The following is a 21,321-nucleotide window of genomic DNA, read 5'->3' as shown; positions in this document are numbered from 1 at the left end:
CAGGCAATTTTAGATTGTGTCACGTTGACAACTGAAACCAACCACACAGACAGGCTCTACTAGAGATGGGTCCCAGGGTTAGGAATGCAGAGACTGGGCTGGCCCCATAGGCTGGTGAGACAGGACACACCTGAAAGGGATACTAGAACCCTGCAGAGCCCGAGAGAACACTTTTGAGGTCAGTGTGGTGCCAACTCTACCCACAAGGTGAGGGGGACAAATTGGAAGCAACAGAGCTGGGCAGGGGAGCAGGGGTCAGGCTTGGAAGGACCTCAGAGAATGGGCCAGCTGATTGTTTTACCTTTAAGAAAACAGGCACACAGAGGAAGACACTCCAGGGATCCACAAAGGCAGAAAGCATGAGGGGGTTCCCTTAGCAGTCCTAGACACCCGCACCCACACCCAAGGCCACGCAATGCCTCATAGACTCCTTCCCAGGAAAGGAGCCATTGCCTAATTCTGGAGGAACCTAGGGACCCCCAAGATTCCTAGAGAGTCTGAGTCCCCTTCCTTGACAAAACCATGCCTCCGTTTAGCCACAAGGTAACTGCACCAGGGTAAGCTGAAAGCAGACGTCCCAAACAAGACAACTAGGAAAACACCCATAAAGTGCAGCCTTCCACCCCTAAAAAAATGTCATCATGAAAACCTTCCAAAGGGTCCATGGCAAAGAGACACCCAAGCTTGAGAGGCAGAAGACAGGAGATGTTGAGGGCCCCTCAGGGCACACTGGGTTCCACTGAAAATCGAGGTTACCACAGTGGACCATGACCCTGCAGATCAAGCAGGACTCACTCGAAGTCAGTGAGGTGCCAACCACTCCCACAGGCAAGGACACACCGGAAGTCCAAGGCTAGAGCTACAAACAATTTCCTTGGGGCTCAGAGTGCAGGGACCAACATACACCTACTACATTAGCAAAAGTGCTGTGTCCTGACCACATATATCCTATATTACTTAGAAACAGCAGGACACTTGCTCATGGCCCAAGTCCCATCTAAGCGAGGTCGGGCCTTTAGCCTTGGTGGGCCCACCCCAAAAGAACTAATCTCCAGCATCTCCCCACACAGGACAAGAAATTCAGTTCTGCAGTCTGCACTCGGCCTCCTTTAAAAGGAGCTTGGGTACCCAAGGCAGGCTCCAAGTCTCCCCCACTGTGGTGGGCAGGGAAGGACACTATGTCCTCCCAAGCTTCACAGATCCCACAGGTGCTGGCAAGGCTGGGTGATTGACTCAATTTTGTAGATGTGGAAACTGAGGCTAAGAGCCAGCAAGCCACTTTCCAGAGGCTGGAAGGAAATCAGGGTAGACCCGCCAGCTAGGCCTGGGGCTACCTCCCTGTGGGCCCCACAGCTGCCTCCACCCGTCCGTCCGTCCGTCACACTTGGCCGGCTCTGCCCCAGGCGGCTGGCTCAGAGCCCACAGGAGGCTTTCCAAGCGAATGTGAGCGGTCACGGAGCCCAGAAGCCGGTGCAGCCCTCGGCTCCCAGCACGCCTGCCCAACAGACTCCTGTTTCCAGAGGCTATTAAGTGATCCAACTTGGTGCCTCCTGACCACAGAGCCCAGCTCCCTCTGAGACAGGAGACTCATTCCACACTCTCAGGACTCAGGCTCCATGCAGATGGGTGTGAAGGGAAACACAGACTGGCTGGAGGCCAGCACAGACTGTCCAGCTTTGTCCCCATTGCCTGTCACACTTCTGAACCTCCTGCCACAGTGCCCCCCCCCCCAGCTCATTTGCTGAAAGCCACAGGCAACCAAGACCAATTCAACCAGTGAATAAACAGATAAACTTCGGTCTGTCTGCATAGGAGACTATCACTCAGGCATACAAAGGGTGATGGAGGGCTGGAGAGATGGCTCAGCGTTAAGAGCACCGACTGCTCGTCCTGAGTTCAAATCCCAGCAACCACATGGTGGCTCACAATCATCTGTAATGAGATCTGATGCCCTCTTCTGGTGTATCTGAAGACAGCTACAGTGTACCTACATATAATAAATAATTTGAAATCCAACCAGGCACAAGCTGGCAAATTCTAACTATGCAGGGAGCTGAGGCAGGGGGAATCACTTGAGCCCAGGAGTTCAAGGCCAACCTAGGTAACAAAGAAAGATTCACTATCAGCCCCCCCCAAAATGTGCCCAGAACAGGCAGATCCCAGTGACAGAACAAAAACCGTAGTAAGGAGATGGGAAACCATGGTTTAATAAAAACGGGCTGTGCTTTGGAACGTTTTTACAATGTAATGACGGCAATCCCCATGAGTCCAACGTCTGGATCCTGCATGCTTTAGGGAGGTGTGACTCCCAGGATGTAAGCTCCAATTCCAGCATGCTGCACGCCTTTAGTCCCAGCACTTGGGAGACAGAGGCAGGTGGATTTCTGAGTTTGAGGCCAGCCTGGTCTACAGAATGAGTTCCAGGACAGCCAGGGCTATACAGAGAAACCCTGTCTTGAAAAATCAAAAAAACAAACAAAACAAAACAAAAAACAAAACAAAACAAAAAAACACATTTGTTTTTATTTTGTGTATATGCACAGTTTACCTATTTATATGCCCACAGAAGCTAGAAGGGGTGGTGGATCCCCTGGAACCGAAGCTACAGATGGTGGTGAGCTGCCATGTGGATGCTGGGAACTGAACCTGGTTCTCTATAAGACCAGGTTAAGTGTTCTTAACCATTAAGCCAAATCTCCAGCCCCTTTAATGCTAATTTTTAATTTTTATTTCTTGGTTGATGGGGTAGGGCTCCACCTCATGCGTCCCAGATGACAGTAAGCCCAGCCGCTGCTCACAGTTACTGCTCTGGCAGAGGACCTGAGTGTGGTCCCAGCATGCATCTGGGCAGCTTACAATGGCCTGTACTTCTAGTTCCAGGGGATTGGATGCCCTCTTCTGAACTCCAGTGGTAAACTGCACTCACACACATGCACACAGACACACATGTGCACACAGACACACACACATGTTACTTAAAATACTAACAAACCTTTTTTAAAAAATCAGTTCCAGCCGGGTGGTGGTGGCGCATGCCTGTAATCCCAGCACTCTGGGAGGCAGAGGCAGGCAGATTTCTGAGTTCGAGGCCAGCCTGATCTACAGAGTGAGTTCCAGGACAGCCAGGGCTACACAGAGAAACCCTGTCTCGAAAAAACCAAATCCAAAAAACCAAAAAAAAAATCAGTTCCAGAGCCAAGCACAGTGGCATGCATTGTTGGGGGCCGCCCGAATGCTCCTACGTCTTCCATTACAAGATGGCGCCTACTTCCTGTTCTTGCTGAGCCGTAAACAGGCCGAGTGCGCATGCCCAAGCGGAGTTTCCCGCCACTGAGTCTCTGCCTACCTCGTGGCGTCATATGGGGTAATGAGCCGCAGCCAACCAGGATACGCCACGTCCAAGGCGGGAGGACTTGCCTATATAAGACTTGGGTTCGCGCTCCCTCGGGGTCTCCGCCATGTAAGCTTATGCTCTTCCTCTCAAGAGGCATAAAGCGTTCTACAGAAGGATCCTAAGTGTGCCGCGTCGTTCTTGCTGGCGAGACGGTAGCGCGGGACAACTGGTGCCGAAACCCGGGAAACACGACCAGACCATCGTCAGCACCACCGGAGACCCCTCGAACTCGGGGTGGATTCAGAACTGTAGGTGAAGTCGCCCAGAGAGGTATGTCTTTTTTGGACTTCGGGTTGAATCTCTCTCCACCTTGGGAAGGCAGTCTTGAGGCCTTGGTCATTGTCCTGAGAGCGCTCCTACTTTCTCTGATAGTTTCCTTTTGCATTCATAAAGGTTGGTGTTAGGTGTGGTAAGGCCGACGTAGATAAGCGGCGGCACCTGAGCCCACGCCTCAGTCTCTCGTAGATAAGGGAGCTGCGCGCGGTCCTTTTATCAAGATTGCCAACCGAACGCTTAGGAACTTTGTACGAGAGAGGTAGATCGAGTGGCTCCCTGGTATGTCTGCTCCACGTTGCTGGCCTTGGTCTCATGGAACAAGTTAGGTAACACGACAGCAATATGGAAACTCATTAAAAACTGCTTGGAGGATAGGGACTGCCAGACTGCCGTTGCCGAGGGCCGAAGTGTTCTCGAAGAAGTCCAGGACAGCATATCAGAAACTGAGCGCAGTGAGAGGTTAGGTGCACTAAGAAGAAACGGGCCCAGAATAAGGAAAATGTACCTCCCGGAAAGTCTGCTGACAAGGGAGAGTATTTTAAGGAACCAAGAATAAGGAAAATGGACCTCCTGGAAAGTCTACGGACAAGGGAGAGTATTTTAAGGAACCTAGATATAAGGAAAATGGACCTCCTGGAAAGTCTACGGACAAGGGAGAGTATTTTAAGGAACCTAGATATAAGGAAAATGGACCTCCTGGAAAGTCTAAGGACAAGGGAGAGTATTTTAAGGAACCTAGATATAAGGAAAATGGACCTCCTGGAAAGTCTATGGACAAGGGAGTGTATAAAAGAAAAGTTATCTTTCTGTGTTTGTCCCAGTGCACTGACTGTTTGTCTATGTGTACGTTTATGTCCTCTCTGTTTTTGTGTGAATGACTGTTTGTTTCATGTTAAAAAGAAAAATTGGTAAGGATTTCATCTGCTGGCAACCTCTTGAGCCAGCCGAAGTTTGTGTGAGGACTGATTTAAAGCTGTGCCACAGCAGCACAGTTCACTCACCCAAGAGGCAAACATAGCTGGGGAAAAAGCCACTTTTAAAAGCCCAGATGCCTCAATTTTTGGAAAAAACTTTGGTTTGGCTTGTGAAATTCATGTAATTGCTTTATACTTCTTTCTAATTGGTTTTAATGGTATAAGGTTTCATATATCTTGACTAAAGAGTTATAAATTAATTGGTTATTATTTAAAAGGTATAGTGTTATTAAAAAAAAGGTTAGTTTAAAACTGGTGATTCGGTGTTGGAGCCATCTTAACTAGCTACATGTGGCCTAACGCAACTCATGCTTTGTTCTTGTTTATAATTGGATTTAAAGGTATATTTTGCATGTCTTGACTATAGAGTATTGGCTTAAGTCACTGGACATGATTTAAAGGGTTTATGATATTAACAAAAAGTTAGGTTAAAGCTGGTAGTTTAGGGTAGTCGCCATTTTTAAAGAACACGTGGCATGATGCAATCCAGGAAATACAGGCCTTTAAGACGCCCCTAAATTGGCATGGTGTTTTGTGTGAATCTTGGCCTGGAGATTGGATTTTAAGATTTAAAATAATGTCTCTTTAATAAGTTACACTGGCAGACAAACCTTGTGCTGTAAATATGTGTTTGCCATTGATTTTAAAGAAAATAGATTGTTTAAAATTGGGATTTGCTTCCAAAATTGCAATTGTGCTCTAATATTACAAGAAAACATTGAGTTACAATAAAAATCAGTGTCATTGGCTGCAGTTTTCAGCTTGCAGGCTCATAATTCTTAACATTTTGTAATTAAGATAATTTTGAGAGTGATACAGCTATGGGTTTTAGAGGCCCATTGCCACTTTTCCACAAGTTTATAGGCTACAATGGTAGGAGCAAAATTTAACCCCCCAAGATTAAAAAGGAGATCTCAGTGGAAATGTATTTGATATCAAGCAGGTTCCTTTGACCTTGGAATTACTGGTTTCTTTTGTTTAATCCTCAAAACGGCCTTGTAGGTTTGGGTCTGGTCTTAGATAAAAGGCTCAGATTAGAAGATATTTACATTTGAGGAATCTCATACAAGGTCCTTGCCGGGGACTCAAGGTGGGTCCTAGGGCAGATTAAAAAAATTTACATTTGAGTTAATGCAAAGCTTAGAGCTGCCTCAGGGGAAGCTAATGAGGAGTTTGAGAATTGTTTCTGCCTTACAGGCCCCACCTAGGGAGTGTTTGGCTTTAAAAAAAAAAAGTTCTTGACTTATCCTGGTGTGGTTTAAAATGCAGTTCAAATCTATGAAAGGTCAAGGAGGCTATCAAGGCATTAACATTTGGCCTGTCTACTCCCTACAAAATTATTGTAAATTTAAAGGGTTGGTTTTTTGCTTTACATTCTGATAATTATAAAAGCATTTGCTTCTAACTTTAAAGAGACAACAAAACAATTTCATTAGAAAGTTTTTGCCTCAAGGAATGGCTAACAGCCTTACGTCCTGTGAGAAAAAATGTTTGTCTCTCTTTCAATACAAGAGTTAGGATCTTACATTTTTCAGTGTATAATGTTCATAGAATGTTTGTTACAGGCCTTTGCTCTAACTATGGACTTTTAAAATTTTTTTAGGTAAATGGTTTTCAAAGGTTGTTAGGATATATTAATTGGCTTTATCTTATATTTACCTTATTTTAAGCTTGCCACAGGAGGTCTTAAACCTCTGTTTTCAAGAAAACGTTTGTTCCTTGCTTTAAGCAGCAATCAAATTAATTATTATTAATGGTTGATCTATTACATGGCAAGCCTTTTTAGGCAAAATTAATTGTTATCCAAAAGAATTTGTACTCTCAGATCACATGTTTATTCCTTTAAGTTTCTCCCTGCTTCAGCACAAATACTATAGCAGCTATTTTTGAGATGTTAATAATCAAGCTTTTAATAATAGTAAATATGTATGGGCGGAGTCGGAACCCTCACCTTGCCATGACCATTGCTAAGACACCCTCGGCGCCCCCTCCTTATGAGGCGTGCCATGGAACCTTCTCTTTCCTACCAGAGAGGGTGAGGAGAAAGCTCTGGATGTCCTTTCCCATCTTTGAAAGCCTGGAGAACACTGATCGGGCGTATGCCCCGATGGAATATGGTAGGATTAAAGAACTGGCTGAGGCCGTTAGAAAATATGGGGTCTCGGCTAATTTCACATTGGCCCAGTTAGACCGACTGGCAGGGGACGCCATGACACACACCGATTGGCAGACGGTGGCCAAGGCCACGCTTCTCAGCATGGGGCAGTACAGGATTCCGGTCCTCTCCACATAGGGCCCCCATACAGGTGTGAATCCTAGGGGGATTTCTCCCCTACAGGTCTGGCAGATGGATGTCACCCACCTGCCCCTTATTTGGGAGACTCCAATATGTTCATGTGTCTAGACACATGTTCTGGCATTCTCCATGCCACACCTGCGGAAAAAACCTCCCAAGTCATTCAACATTGCCTCGAGGCATGGAGCGCCTGGGGAAACCTAAATGTTTGAAAACTGATAATGGACCTGCTTGCATCTCAAAAATTTAAACAATTCTGCTTACAAATGCAGGTTATCCATATCACAGGTCTGCCTTATAACCCTCAGGGACAAGGCATTATCGAGCGAGCCCACCGTACGCTCAAATCCTATTTAATAAAGCAAAAAGGGGGAATAGCGGAGGATTTACCCCCTATACCAAGGGTTGCTATAGCGGTAGCACTCTTTACTATGAATTTTTTAAATTTGGACAAGCATGACCAGACTGCAGCAGACCGACACTGTTCAGAACCTGACAGGCCAAAAGAAATGGTCAAATGGAAAGATGTGTTGTCTGGTCAATGGAAAGGCCCGGATCCTATTTTAATAAGATCCAGGGGAGCTGTTTGTGCTTTCCTACAGGGGGAAGATAACCCATTCTGGCTGCCGGAGCAACTGACATGGAGAATTCTGACTCCTGAAGATGACACCTGGACGGATCCCACAGAAACTACTCCTGGCCCTTAAAATTGGTCTGAAGGCTTCGATGAAACTCTCGAATCCTTGCAGGCAGCAGTGTTGGCTGTCAATTCGACTCGAGTGGACCTGTCGCTGACAGAGGGACTCTCTTCCTGGACCACTTCAACCTTTTCTTACTTCAAGGAATGGGTGGGGGTGGGAATGTTTGGCATGGCTGTCTGCTGCGGGCTGGTGTTACTGTTATGGTTGGTCTGTAGGCTCAGAACCCAAAGTAAACGAGACAAAGTGGTCATTGCGCAGGCACTTGCGGCTCTGGAGAATGGAACCTCCACAGGAGTATGGCTGTCAATCCTGAGGCAATAGAAAGCCGGCCCAAACAGCTCTTGCACGCCTGGAGTTAAGCTCATTGCACATGGCAGAGTGTTGGACTGGCACCTGGGGAAGGTTGTTGAACGAGGTATCGCATGGAGGCTAAATCACCTCCAGGAGGCATATCGCCCAGCATAGGGGTTACCTGCCCAAGTCTCCCCTCTCCCAAAAAACGGCAGAGGACAGGTCGAGGATACCCCGGATGTAGCAAGGAGTCTAGGGGATATCCCCGTACATGGTCTGATTTTTCACAGGGAGGGACGATCTCTGTCTCCACCTTCTAACCAGGTTATCTGTTAGCCCTCATAGTAAATCAAAAAGGGTGAGATGTTGGGGGCCGCCCGAATGCTCCTACGTCTTCCATTACAAGATGGCGCCTACTTCCTGTTCTTGCTGAGCCGTAAACAGGCCGAGTGCGCATGCCCAAGCGGAGTTTCCCGCCACTGAGTCTCTGCCTACCTCGTGGCGTCATATGGGGTAATGAGCCGCAGCCAACCAGGATACGCCACGTCCAAGGCGGGAGGACTTGCCTATATAAGACTTGGGTTCGCGCTCCCTCGGGGTCTCCGCCATGTAAGCTTATGCTCTTCCTCTCAAGAGGCATAAAGCGTTCTACAGAAGGATCCTAAGTGTGCCGCGTCGTTCTTGCTGGCGAGACGGTAGCGCGGGACAATGCATCTTTAATCCCAGTGCTCAGAAGACAGAGGCAGAGGCAGGAGGATCTTTGCGTGTTCAAGGTCACCTCCATCTACACATCTATACATCAAGTTCCAGGCCAACCACAGTTACTGTCAACTCTGTTCTCAGAATTTAAAAAAAAAAAAAAAAAAAAAAAAAAAAAGTAACCAAAATAACAACAGCAGCAGCAGCAGCAGCAGCAGCAGCAGCAGCCACCTCAGCTCCACACCGTTCACCTCAGACTCCCTGACTGACTCTAGGCTACATGTCCTTCAGTCCTGTGTTCAACCTCCCCAAAGGGTTCCTAGCCTCTAGGTCACACAGCATGAGCTGACTTCTCACAGTAGACTGGGGTCTGGAACCTCTCTGGTCTGTGTGCCCAGGACTCATTCTCCCATAGCACTGACCAGCCCCTGTGCCCCACCTGCCCCTCCCCATGACGCCAGGCACCAAGGCTGTATGGATGCCACACTGTCCCATTCTACCTAGAAAGCCTAACCTGGCACCTGGCATCTGGCATCGGTCACCAGACACACAAGCACACAATGGCAGCCATGGGCATTCCCCATGAAGAAGTTTCTAAATCAGTGGCAGCAAGGATTTTCATGACCATGCTACTGGGGGAAAAGCAAGGTGAAGTCGTCTGCCCACCTCCCCACAGCAAGTGGCAAGGCTGGCACTTGACTCCGGGCCCCAGGGTCTGTCCTCGTGGCTTTACTTCCCCATCCTCATCTGTGGCTGTGGAGGTACGCTCATCAGTTACTGGATATCCAAGATCACAACACAGAAGAAAAGCCCAGGCTGGGGCCCGGGAAGACGGCTCAACTGGTAATACACACACACACACACACACACACACACACACACACACACACGGCGCTCATGTGAAGAGCCAGTCACGGTGGATGGCCAATCAGCGAGATGCCCAGTTCCAGTGAGAGACCTTGTCTCAAAGGACAAGGTAGATGGCTCCTGAGAAACACTTCCCATGGTTGACCTTTAGTCTCCATATGCATACAATGGCTCCTGTGGAAAACCACTGAAGACTGACCTCTGACCTTTACATGCACAGGCATGTGTACATATGAACATACAAAAAGAAGAAAAAAGTATATAAAATCCAAACCACGTAGCAACAGCCTCCAGAATTCCCGGGCCAGAAAAGAAAGATCAAGGCCACAGCACACAACTGTTCTCAAAGCTCTGCCACCACTCCTCCAGACCTGGGCTGCATGCGCCAAACGCTTCCCACCACATGATATAAGGGATGAGAGGACCTGAGTCCTCTCTCATACCAAGCACAGAGAGGCTAGGTAAGTCTCCCAAAGACAAACAGCAACTGGGCATAAAAGCCCTGGTAGAGATGGGTGGTGGTAGCACATGCCTTTAATCCACCACTCAAGAGGCATAGGCAGGTGGATCTCTGGGTTGGAGGCTAACCTGGTCTACAGACAACTAGACAGACAGTTGTTCCAGGACCACTAGAGCCACACAGAGAAACTATGTCTCAAAAACAAAACAAAATACCTTGGTTGTTCTGACCACCTTCTGCTCCAACCCTGGGGTACCCACTTGCAAAGCAGGTGACAGAGTCCTCACCTGCTGCACCCCACCCCCACACCCCTGTGTTCTGCTAGATGACTGAGTAATGACACTATGCCGTCAAAATAAAAAGGGTTCCAACTATGTCGGGACCAGGAGGTGGCTTTCCCCAGAGAGGTTTGGGACAGCCAGGTTGCCTGGGTAATTTCCTGCACAGCGGGATCAAGGACCTGGGCCCTCTCTGACTTGCAGGGACTCCACTCAGCATCTAACCCAATATAACCCAGCACGTGCTGGCTGGGCCCTCCCAGGGTAGGCAGCCCACAGCTGCAGGAACCTCCCCCCAGGGGGCCAGACAGGCTAGGCTGGTCCAGGGACAAGGGCTTTAGGCGGGGAGAAGGAAAGCCCAGACTTCCAGAGTGGGGAATTCAGGGACCACTAGAACAAAGGCTTTTCTGTGGGCTCGCAGCTTCAATTTGCAACAGGAAGCAATCAGGAAAAATAATTAGCTGCCCACTTACTCCCTTCTCTCCAGACTCCCAAAGCAAGAATCTCAGACAGACATTTGGGGGTCGCACAGCCAAGAACACTCACATAAGAGCCTCAGGAAGATTCCCCCTTTGCTTCCATTATAGGCCTGGGCTACCCATCAGCTGGTGCTCCTGGGGCCTGGCTTCCTAATGGTAAAATAATCGACTCTATTTTTGCCTCATACACCACCAAACTATAAAGATGTTAAATGTGGGATGGGATACCAGACAACGGGGGGGGGGGTGTCCCAGGGTAACGTCAATCCCACCTAGGACAGGAAAGTCAGCTTACAAACCCCACCTTTAAAACAAATAGCTCCCCCCCCCCCCCCCGTACCCCTTCTGCAGCCACGACCCAGGCATTTCCGGAAAGAGCAGAGCTGGCCTGGACTTCCCACGGCCTGTCACAGTTTTGTCTTTGCCTTGTTTTGCTAACACCAGACATGGCCGGAAAATGTAAACATGATCCCGAGGGAGAGGAGTTTAGGGGGAGACTCCCCAAGAGCCCTCGGGCTGAGGTTGAAAGCTCCAGCTCCCCGCGACCCCCTCCCCCAAACCTAGGTGGAAGGAACTGCAGCCCAGGGAATCTGAGCACAGAGCCAGGCCCAGCCACCTCCCTCAAGTGTCTACCCTGGAAATACACAGGGGGACAGCTGTTCGCCTTAATAAGGCCCAGACAAAGGGACCTGAGGTTGTCCCCCTACCCCGCCCCAAACTGCCATCAACACCACCCAGGAGTTCAAGAGTATCTGCCGGACCCTTGGACAGCCACACTCCAGAAAAACACAACACAACACACCCGAAAACAATGATTTAGGTGGCAAGAGGCTTGCTTTAAAAACCACATGGCAATCTCCGAATTAAAAGAACATGTGTAGCTTTTCCAACTGCTTCGTTTCTCGAGAGTCCTCCTGACCTCAGCTCCACCCCTCAGGACACACCAAAAGTTAGAAAGTTCCCGAGCCGGCCACTTCCCCAAAGGTGCGTCCAACTGAGGCAGAAGCATACCTCCCCACACCAAGGCACCCACGCAAACGATCTCAGGGCTGGACACTGGTCAATAGGGCTGGGCGCCGGGCCACCGCTTGGGGGCCCGAGCGGTAGGATGGGTCACTGGGGTCACGGGGGCACCTGGCAGGTGTCAGTCGTTTTGGAAGGCTGACAGCCCACGCAGGTCAAAAAGACAGCAGCCAAAGGCCAGGCCGCCCCGCGCAGGGTTCTCCGAACTTCCTAGCTTGCAACTTCTGGCACTTCCCAGGGCTCGGTAGGCCGGCCGCCGCAAGCAGGCTCGCGAAAAGTTTTCCCAGTAGTTCGCGACAGGCCAGGCCTGTCCCGGGCCATCGCGATGCCCGTGGGCGCACTCCTGAGCGCGCCCGGCGTCCCGAGCCTTGGGCAGGTGAGGGCCCGCCCGCGCCGCACCTGGCGGGCTCGGTCCCCGGGGAGGGGCCCCGGCGGGAGAGACAAAGGGCCCGCGCGTGGTCCCCCGGCGCGCGGTCCCCCGGCGCGCGCTCCAACTCGCCCGCAACTTGCAAAGTGGCTGCTGCCGCCCCGGCCATTGTCCCCCCCCCCCCCGCGCCCACCTTACCCGCGGCGGGGACCAGGCTGCAGCACAGAACCACCAGCAGCAGCAGCGGCGGCAGCGGCGGCGACGGCGGAGGGACCCGGGTCGGTGCCGTTTCCATGTCGTCCGGCAGCCGGGAGCGCCGCGCGCTCACTCGGGCTCCATGGCGCGCGCGGCGGCGGTGGATCCTCGCGGCTCCCGGCGCCTCTTGCTCCCGCCTCGGGCGCCGCGGCCCAAGACGACGCGGGAGGAGGGAGCGGAAGCCGAGCCGGTCTCCGCCCCCCGCGCCGCCCGCGCCGCCCGCGCCCCCCGCCAAGCCGCGCCCTCCTGCGGGCGCCCGGGAGCCGGGCGCCCGGGAGCCGGGCGGGCGGGTCCCTCTGGGCCCGCGACGAGAGAGGCCCCGCGAGCAGGTGGGTCACCTGCCAAGCCCCTACACTGACAGGTGAGGAAACTGAGGCACGTGGAAGCATGACCCATACAGCCAGGAAGCCTCAGGGCTGGAAGCCAGAGGTCTCCGGAGCCAGGTCTGGGTTCTTTCACCACAACTGCTGCCACCTCGCCCAGGACACACGGCCCCACTTGGGAAGCACGCGGGAACAGGCGCAGAAGTGAATGGTGCTTTTACTTTTAGATTTATTTTGTTGTTGTTGTATGTGTGTGTTTGAATGCATGTGTGTGCACCACATGCGACAAGGAGTCCAGGAAAGCAGAATAGGGCGTAGTCCCCTGGGACTGTTGTTACAGGTGAGTGTGAGCCACCATGTGGATGCAGGGAACCAAACCCAGGTCTCTGAAAGAGCAGTAAGTGCTTCTAACTGCTGAGCCATCATCTCTCCAGCAGTGCTTTCTAGAACCTCACACCCAGGGCAGGCAAGTCTAGGTGCAATCACCTCATGTCCTTATAAAGATAATGACAGTGTCCTCCTTGCAAGGTAGAGAGGAAGGACAAAAGCTGGGGTGGGCAGGAGGGTGCCTCCCGCCCTCCTGTGGTCTATGCTAGGAAGAGACAAAAATTAAGAGCCCAAGGGAGTGAATAGGCCTTTACAGATGGCGCTCAGGTGTGTAATTCCAGCCTTGGGAGATTGAGGCAGAGGCTTGCCATAGATTTGAGGCTGGCCTGGGCTACCTGTGAAACCCTGTTTAGAAAGGGTTGATCTCAGAGTCCTTGATTCCCTGGTATGCACACCCCTCCCAGCGCTATAACCCAGACCTGATACACAGACAACAGAATGAGCAAAAGAAAGGTCAAGGCTGGCCAGCAAGGTGGAAACTGTTGACCTAAATTCAATCCTAGGATTGCAGAATAGAAGAGAACTGACTCCCAAAACTTGTCTTCTAATAGAGAAACATGAAGACCAAAGCCAACTAGTAGGGGGAGGGGACCCAGGCCAGGGTCCCAAGGGTCAAAACAGAGATTTTAATGCGGAAGCAGGCCAGCGGTTCAGGAAGAGCAGTCTCCTGGGGTGGCTGTATCCAGTCTCTGACCGGAAGAGGAGTCAGGAGGTCTCAGGGGCAGTGGAAAGCCTTTGCAGGGACTGGGGACGGGAGCAGCCAGTGTCCTTGTTGGTTCCTACTCTCCCAAGCCCAACCCCCATCCCCCCCTCCACCTTCAACCCAGAGCCAAGAGCGCCACCCCCTCCTCTCCCCACTCACCCATCCCCCAAGGCCTTCCACTTTCAGCCTTGGTTGTCTGAGGCCTCCTCTCCCTGCAGCCAGGGAGCGTGTTAAATAAGTCAGCGCTCACCACTCTTCCCCGCAAAAGCTTGTTGAGGTTCCCATAGGTCAGAGAAGAAGCAAGAGCCTTGGGCTCACACACAGCCTGGTCTGGCTACACCTCCTTTACCTCTTTGGGCCTTAACTGCAATGGCCCCTTGCAGAGATAGGCACTGTATTGCCTGGGGGAGGGTCTCTTTGCTGGGACTCTTATCCCACTTGGTTCTTTTTTTTTTTTTTTTTTGGCTTTTTTTTTGGTTTTTTTTTTTTTGGATTTGGTTTTTTTTCGAGACAGGGTTTCTCTGTGTAGCCCTGGCTGTCCTGGAACTCACTCTGTAGACCAGGCTGGCCTCAAACTCAGAAATCCACCTGCCTCTGCCTCCCAGAGTGCTGGGATTACAGGCGTGCGCCACCACCGCCCGGCTCCCACTTGGTTCTTAAAAACCATACTGCCTCCCCCTTCTCTAACCCACCCTTGCTGACACTTCCTGCCACCTAACAGGGGATATGTTTGCTTCTCTTCCTTCCATTACAGCAGAAATGCCAAGATTTATCTGGTTTTGTTTTTTTTTCTGTGCCTAGGCAAGGACCCAGCACATTGTAGGTGCTCAATAAATAATAAATGTTTGAATAAATAATAAATAATAGAAGTAAGAGATCTGATTTTCTTTTATTAAAGAAACACACTGAGGGCTGAATAGAACTGGGACTGTGAAAAGGGAAGAAATGTTAGCCCACATAAGAGGAGGTGGTACAGAGGAAGAGCCTAAAGGCCAGACGGAGGAGAAATGACACCTCCACCTTGCCCTGGACTGAGCTGTTATAACCTTGGGTCAGCCTCCATCCTGCCTTCAAGCCCAAGTGCCCGATTGCAGAGTCCCTTGGAGCTGACCTTCCATCCCATCCTGCACTCTCCACAGCACCAGCGGAATCCCCTGGAGTTCACAGCCTCTGCTTCAGGCTCCTGGGGACCAGCCTGTCCTCCCTGGTGGCACTACCCCCCTGTGCTCTGCACCGAAGTCCCACGAAGCCCAAGCCGGGCAGCCACACGCTTGCCCCGTTTTCCTTCTACTGCTTCTGGCCCAGAGACTGCAAGTCTCTAGGAACAGCATGAGCCAGCAGAGGCGTGGGGTGGCAGCAGAGCCATCTCAGGGGCATCTGAGGTGCGGGTGGGGAGCCTGGGTGGGGAGCAGCTGGGATGCCTTGCTGGGGAGGCTAGCTATAGAGAAGAGAAGGGGAACATTGGGGTGGTTCAAAGTTCATAGCTGAGTTCCAAATTTGAAAATGGCGTACCAGTGAGATGGCTCAGTTGTGGGGCGCTGGCCACCAGGCCTGATGACCTGTATTAGGGGAAAACACTGACTCACACACGTTGTACTCCGACTGCCATATGGATGTCACTGCATAGGCACAGGCTGTTGTGGGACAAAATTTTTCCTGGCGAGATACAATACACATCTACTCACCCAAGATGTGGAACCCACAACAGACCAAGGTGCAGATACCACCAAAGTCCAGCTTGGTAAATCATGAGTTTTATTGGGGTTACTTGGAAGAATGTGGGTGAGGGGTTACTTATAGGAGCAGAAATTACTCACAGACAGCTGCGTCGCCAAGGCCCACCCCAGCATGGGTGACAACCCGCAAAGCTGGGAACTTAGAGCATACTGCATAGCCTGCGGGCAGCTCAACATATAGGGGAGAGTCCTTCCCAGTGCCTCGGTTGGTCTAAAGCTCTTCCAGGAAACTCGGCTGGCTTCTGCTTCTTCCAGACTGCTTGTCTGGTCTGAGTCTTCTTGGCAGGTTGGCCCTGCTCCTCTGTGACAGACTCTCAGTGTCTATTGGATATTATGGCAGAGAGGGACCTAGTGAATCTGGTCAGTTTCAGGGACTTCCTGAAGCTTTTGAGTTGTTTGCATTCCTGTTTAAGGAGCTTCCCTGCAGGACGGAATGTTTTCAGTCTTGGAGGAAACTATTATAGATCAGTTTTCTGGAAAACTGACAGAACGAGCGCCTGAGTACATTTATACACTCATACATGCAGTGCGTAAATATACAAGTTTAATTTAAAAATAACTGGGTGCAGTAGTACACATCTTTATTCCCAGTATTAGGAAATAGGCATGTGGATTTCTGTGAGTTCAAAGCCATCCGGGACTATATAATGAGATCTTATCTCAAAAACTAAAGAGGGTAGAGATGGCTCAGCTGTTAATAGCACTTGCTGCTCTTCAAAAGGTCTGAGTTCTATTTCCACATGGAGCTCAGAGCTCTCTGTAACTCCAGCTCCAGGAAACCCAATGCCCTCCTCTGGCCCCCACAGCACCACGCATGCAAGTGGTACACGGATGTACACACAGGCAAAACACCAATACACATCAAATAAAAATAATGTGTTTTTTTAAAATGAAAAATACATTTGGAAGGGATTTGAAGAACTATGAGACCCAATAATCCGTTAAGCAGGTGTGGGGTTTGAATATGTTTGGCCCAGGGAGTGGCACTATTAGGAAGTGTGGCCTTGTTGGAGTAGGTGTGTCACTTTGGGGGTGGACTTTGAGACCCTTCTCCTAGCTGCCCACGAGACAGTCTTCTTCTGACTGTCTTCAGAACAAGATGTAGAACTCTCAGGTCCTCCAGCGCCATGCCTGCCTGGATGCTGCCATGTTCCCACCTTGATGCCCTCTGGACCTGTAGGTCAGCCCTAATTAACTGTTGTCCTTATGCCAGGCAGTGGTGGTGCACGCCTTTAATCCCAGGAATGGGAGGCAGAGGCAGGCAGATTTCTGAGTTCGAGGCCAGCCTGGTCTACAGAGTGAATTCCAGGACAGCCAGGGCTACACAGCTCTCAAACAAACAAATAAACGAGTTGCCCTTATAAGAGTTGCCTTGGTCATGTCTCTTCACAGCAATGGAAACCCTAACTAAGACAGCAAGTGATCAGAAGTAAAATACTAAATAAATAAATCATCAAGGAGTGGCCACTGAGCTGCCAAGGAGAGGGACCAGCACTCTGGTCCCTGATTCACATCAATGCAAAGTCTCAGACTCCAATATGGACCTTCAGAAAAGTCCAAAGAACACACTAGAACTTATCACTATTGCATCCTGCAGACTTCTGACATCACAGGGTCAGCCATTTTTAGACCTTTGGTAACATTGTATGCAATCAGAGAACCTGCTAAGCCCCAGCTTCCCTGGAAGGTCCCCTTCCACAGCTCCTGCCGGTGACGGTGACGCACTCTCTCAGGTCTGGTGTTTGGTAGTTCTCACCCTTAGTCCGGTCCTCAGATGCAAGGTCCAATTCCGGGAAGTAGTGAGTGCCAGCACCTGTCCTATCTAATCGCTTCTGGGGACAGCAGGGACTCCACATGGGTCCTCATAGGACCTATCAGAAAATAATGTCTCTGTTTCTTTGCTTCCCTCCAGGGCAGAAACCACTGACTCAAAAAGCTATTCCAGGCACCAAGCCCCTCCTGCCTGGCAGAGTAACCCCAGCCACCACAAGTGTGGCTGGGACTATTCTATTAAGTCGCAGCATCCTCCACCAAGGAGCTGAGAGGCACCCACTTCATGTCACTGCCCACTGAGCACCCATTCCTCAGACTCCACCGCCTGGAAACTTGCACCCATAACAGGCCAAGGAAAGTTGCAGAGGGCACTGAAAGGCTTAGGTGGCTCAGTCATGGTTCAAACCTTGAGACTACAAAGCCTATTTAGCACAGATCTAAGATCGGACACAGGGTAAATGGGATTCCTATCCCCAGATAGCCCCTATTTCTGTTGATGTTATTTTCATTTCTAGGGAGATTTGTTTTGAGACAGGGTCTCTTATAGCTCAGGCCAGTCTCAAACTCACAGTGTAGCTGAGGATAACCTTGAACCTCTGATCCTTCTGCCTCCGCTTCTTAAGTGCTAGGGATTACAAACCCATGCCGCCATGCCACATTTATGAAGTTCCAGGGAAGCTGGGTGGTGGTGGCACACACCTGTAATCCCAGCACTCAGGAGGTAGAGACAGACAAGAGTTCAAGGCCAGCTTGGTCTACAGAGTGAGTTCTAGGACAGCCAGGGCTATACAGAGAAACCTTGCCTTAAAAAAAGGCAGGGATTGAACTCACAGGCTAATGAATGCTAAGTAAGCTACTCCCCTGCCCCAGCTACTACTTTCCCTTCCTGGAGTGATGATTCACCTGTCCCTACTGACTCTGAAGTTGTTATTGTAGCTTATCTCATCATTCAGTGGTGGTGGATCTTGACTTGTTCAAAGCACACTAAATATTTCATTTTCATTACAAGCTAAGGAGGAGATGTACTTGATTGGGTTTCTTTTGTAAATACCCTAGGGAGACTTGGAGTGGACTGAAAGTGGCCCTCAGAAGACAGGGACATACTGGAATCCCCAAGCCTGTAATTATTAACGTGCCACAGAATTAAGAGAAGGCTCCTGAAATAGATTGTCCTGGACCTTCCAGGTGGACCCTGAGTCCAATGACAGATGTCCTTTGAAAAGACAGCCAAGTGTGGTGCCACACTCCTGCGTACAGTACTCAGGGAACAAACTGCAAGAGCGTCTCCAATACAAGTACCCTGAGCTAAATGAATTCAAGGCCAGCCTGGACACTTTAGTGAAAGCCTGTCTCAAAATAAAGCTTTTTAAAGGGGTTTAGGGTCTGGGGAGATCGCTTCTTGAGTAAAGTGCTTGCTGTACAAGCCCAAAGACCCGAGATCAGATCCCAAGAACCCACATAAAAAGCCAGATGCAAATATCTGTGGTTCCAGCGTGCCCAGGAGATGGACACAGGAAAATCAAAGGAAGCTTGAAGCCAGTCACCTTGGCATACAAAGCAATGAACAAGAGACACCCTGTCCAGACAAGGTGAAAGTGGACCAACGCCTGGCATTGTCCCTTGATCTACACATGTGTGCTACATTAGATGTGTAGATCACATTTACACACATGCACACACATATACATACGCGCACACACACAACATACACACACCCATGCATGCAAGCATGAGCTTGCACACATTTTTTTTAAGTGTTTAAGGAGCTTGGTATGTGACTAGGTGATAGAACATTCGTCTAGCCTAAGACCCAGCACTTGGGGAGGGGAAGCCCCAGAACTCAGGAAGCAGATGCAGAGGGAGGTAAATTTAATGCTATTTTGTACAACCAGATGGACGGGGGAGAGGTTAGCTAGATCAGAGAGATGGCTCAACAAGTAAACATTTGTCACCAAACAGTACAAACCTGATGACCTGAATTTAATCCCTGGAACCCATACAATTGTGGAAGAAGAGAAAACTCCAGAGTGGTCACTCTGACCTACACACACACACACACACACACACACACACACACACACACACACCATTGCATGTTCCTCCCCTCACATATAATACATTAAATTGCTGGGCTGGTAGCACACACCTTTGATCCCAGCGCTTGGGAGGCAGAGACAGGCAGATCTCTGAGTTCGAGGACAGCCTGGTCTACAAAGCAAGTCCAGGATAGCCAGGACTATTACACAGAGAACCCGTCTCTAAATAAACAAATAAATAAATAAGTCAATAAATAAACAAGTAAGTAAGTTAATAAATAGAATGTAAAGAGAAAACCAAAACTAGCTCATTCCATAGAATGGTCCCCGGCACACACAAAGCATGTGATCCCTGCCCATATAACCTGCGTTGGCGGTGCTCAGCTCTAATCCCAGCCCTTTGGAGTGGAGACAGGAGGACTAAAGATTCAAGATTATCCTAAGCTACATAGCAAGTTCCAAGACAGCCTGAGCTATGGAAGACCCTATCTCTCTCTCTCTTGTTTTTTTTGTTGTTTGGTTTTTTTTTTTTTTCTGTTTGTTTTTTTTTTTTTTTTTTTTTTTTTTTTTGAGGCACTGTTTCTCTGTGTAGCCCTGGCTGTCCTGGAACTCACTCTGTAGACCAGGCTGGTCTCGAACTCAGAAATCTGCCTGCCTCTGCCTCCCAAGTGCTGGGATCACAGGCGTGCGCCACCACCACCCCACCCCCTTACCCCCCCCAACCCCCCCACCTCCGGCGCTGGAAGACCCTATCTCAAAAAGAAAGTAGGGAGGTTGGCTGAGGATATGACTGTATGGAAGAATGTTCATATGTTGACTTTTGTTTTGTTTTGTTTTGTTTTGTTTTTCAAGACAGGGTCTCTCTGTGTACCCTTGGCTGACCTGGAGATCACTCTGTAAACCAGGCTGGCCTCGAACTCAGAAATCCGCCTGCCTCTGCCTCCCAAGTGCTGGGATTAAAGGCGTGCACCACCACTGCCTGGCATATGTTGACATTTAAAAGTAGCTGGACTTAATTATCAGTACTGTAAAAGAGGAGGAGGAGGAAAGGAAAAGGGTGGGGGGAAGGGAAAGGTAAAAGGTGGGAGTGTAGCTCTGTGTCAAGCACTTGCCTGACACAGCAGAGGACGTGAGTTCAAACCTCCCCCTGCCCCCCAATACCACTGGCTTGGATTGCTTTCTCTTGATGCAACATGGGGAGGAAAGGGTCTATTTGATCTTACCACTTACAAACCATCACAAAGGGAAGTTAGCTGGAACCGAAGGGGCTCCAGGCTGGACGCTGCGCAGCAGGAGCCATGGAGGAGCCCTGCTCCCTATAGCGCTCAGCCTGCTCCCTTACGCCACTCAGGGTCACCCGCCCTTCCACATCCATCATCAAGCAAGACAATGCCCACAGACCCATCAGACACATTTCCTCCGTCAAGAGTCCTCTTCCCTGCTAACTCCAGCTTGTTGTCAAGTTAACAAAATACTGACCAGCGCACTCCCCACTCCTACCCACAAAAGTAAGCTGGATGTCTGCCTATAGTCCCAGGTACTGGGGAAGGAGAGCAAGACAGAGGCTCCGATAAGCCAGGAGTTCAAGATCACCCTGGGCAACAGAGCAAGGTCCATCTCAGAAATAACAGCAGGGCTGGAGAGAAGGCTCAGCTGTTTGAGGCTGGGCTCGCAACCAAAGTGCCAGCCATAACAGCAGTGGGCACAATGGGAGCCCGGTAGTTAGAGTCAGGCAGAAAAGAACGAATGGCTCCTTCGGGGAAGGAGGTACAGCCAAGAGTGCCGGGGACTCGGCAGGGCAGAAAGGACCCTCCTCGGTCCCTTCAGGAGCATGATTCTGCCACATTGAGCTCCACGAGCACCTGCCCCAGGAATTGGCACAGTTCCTAATGTTCACAGGCCACTTCCAAACAAGGACATGGGGCTGGCCCACGTTCCAACAAAGTCTGATGTTTGTTGAAGGGTTTCTCTGTACAAGCCAGGGGTCAGAGGACAAGACATGC

The 21,321-nt window shown here is 50.2% G+C and overlaps 1 protein-coding gene across 1 annotated transcript in view; it reads right to left on the bottom strand.

Annotated features, from left to right (window-relative positions):
• The window catches only part of Lrp5 (LDL receptor related protein 5), a 109,112-nt gene extending 96,591 nt beyond the window's left edge, over positions 1-12,521 (bottom strand). Inside the window, exon 1 of the mRNA XM_052194141.1 lies at positions 12,304-12,521. Within this exon, the coding sequence (XP_052050101.1) occupies positions 12,304-12,400 (97 nt within the window). The 5' untranslated portion in view covers positions 12,401-12,521. The remainder of the gene's footprint in view (positions 1-12,303) is intronic.
• Between the last annotated feature and the right edge of the window lie 8,800 nt (positions 12,522-21,321).

This window comes from Apodemus sylvaticus, chromosome 1 (genome assembly GCF_947179515.1).
Source record: "Apodemus sylvaticus chromosome 1, mApoSyl1.1, whole genome shotgun sequence".
In the NCBI taxonomy this organism is placed as follows: Eukaryota; Metazoa; Chordata; class Mammalia; order Rodentia; family Muridae; genus Apodemus; species Apodemus sylvaticus.
This window is presented reverse-complemented; position numbering and strand designations above follow the sequence as displayed.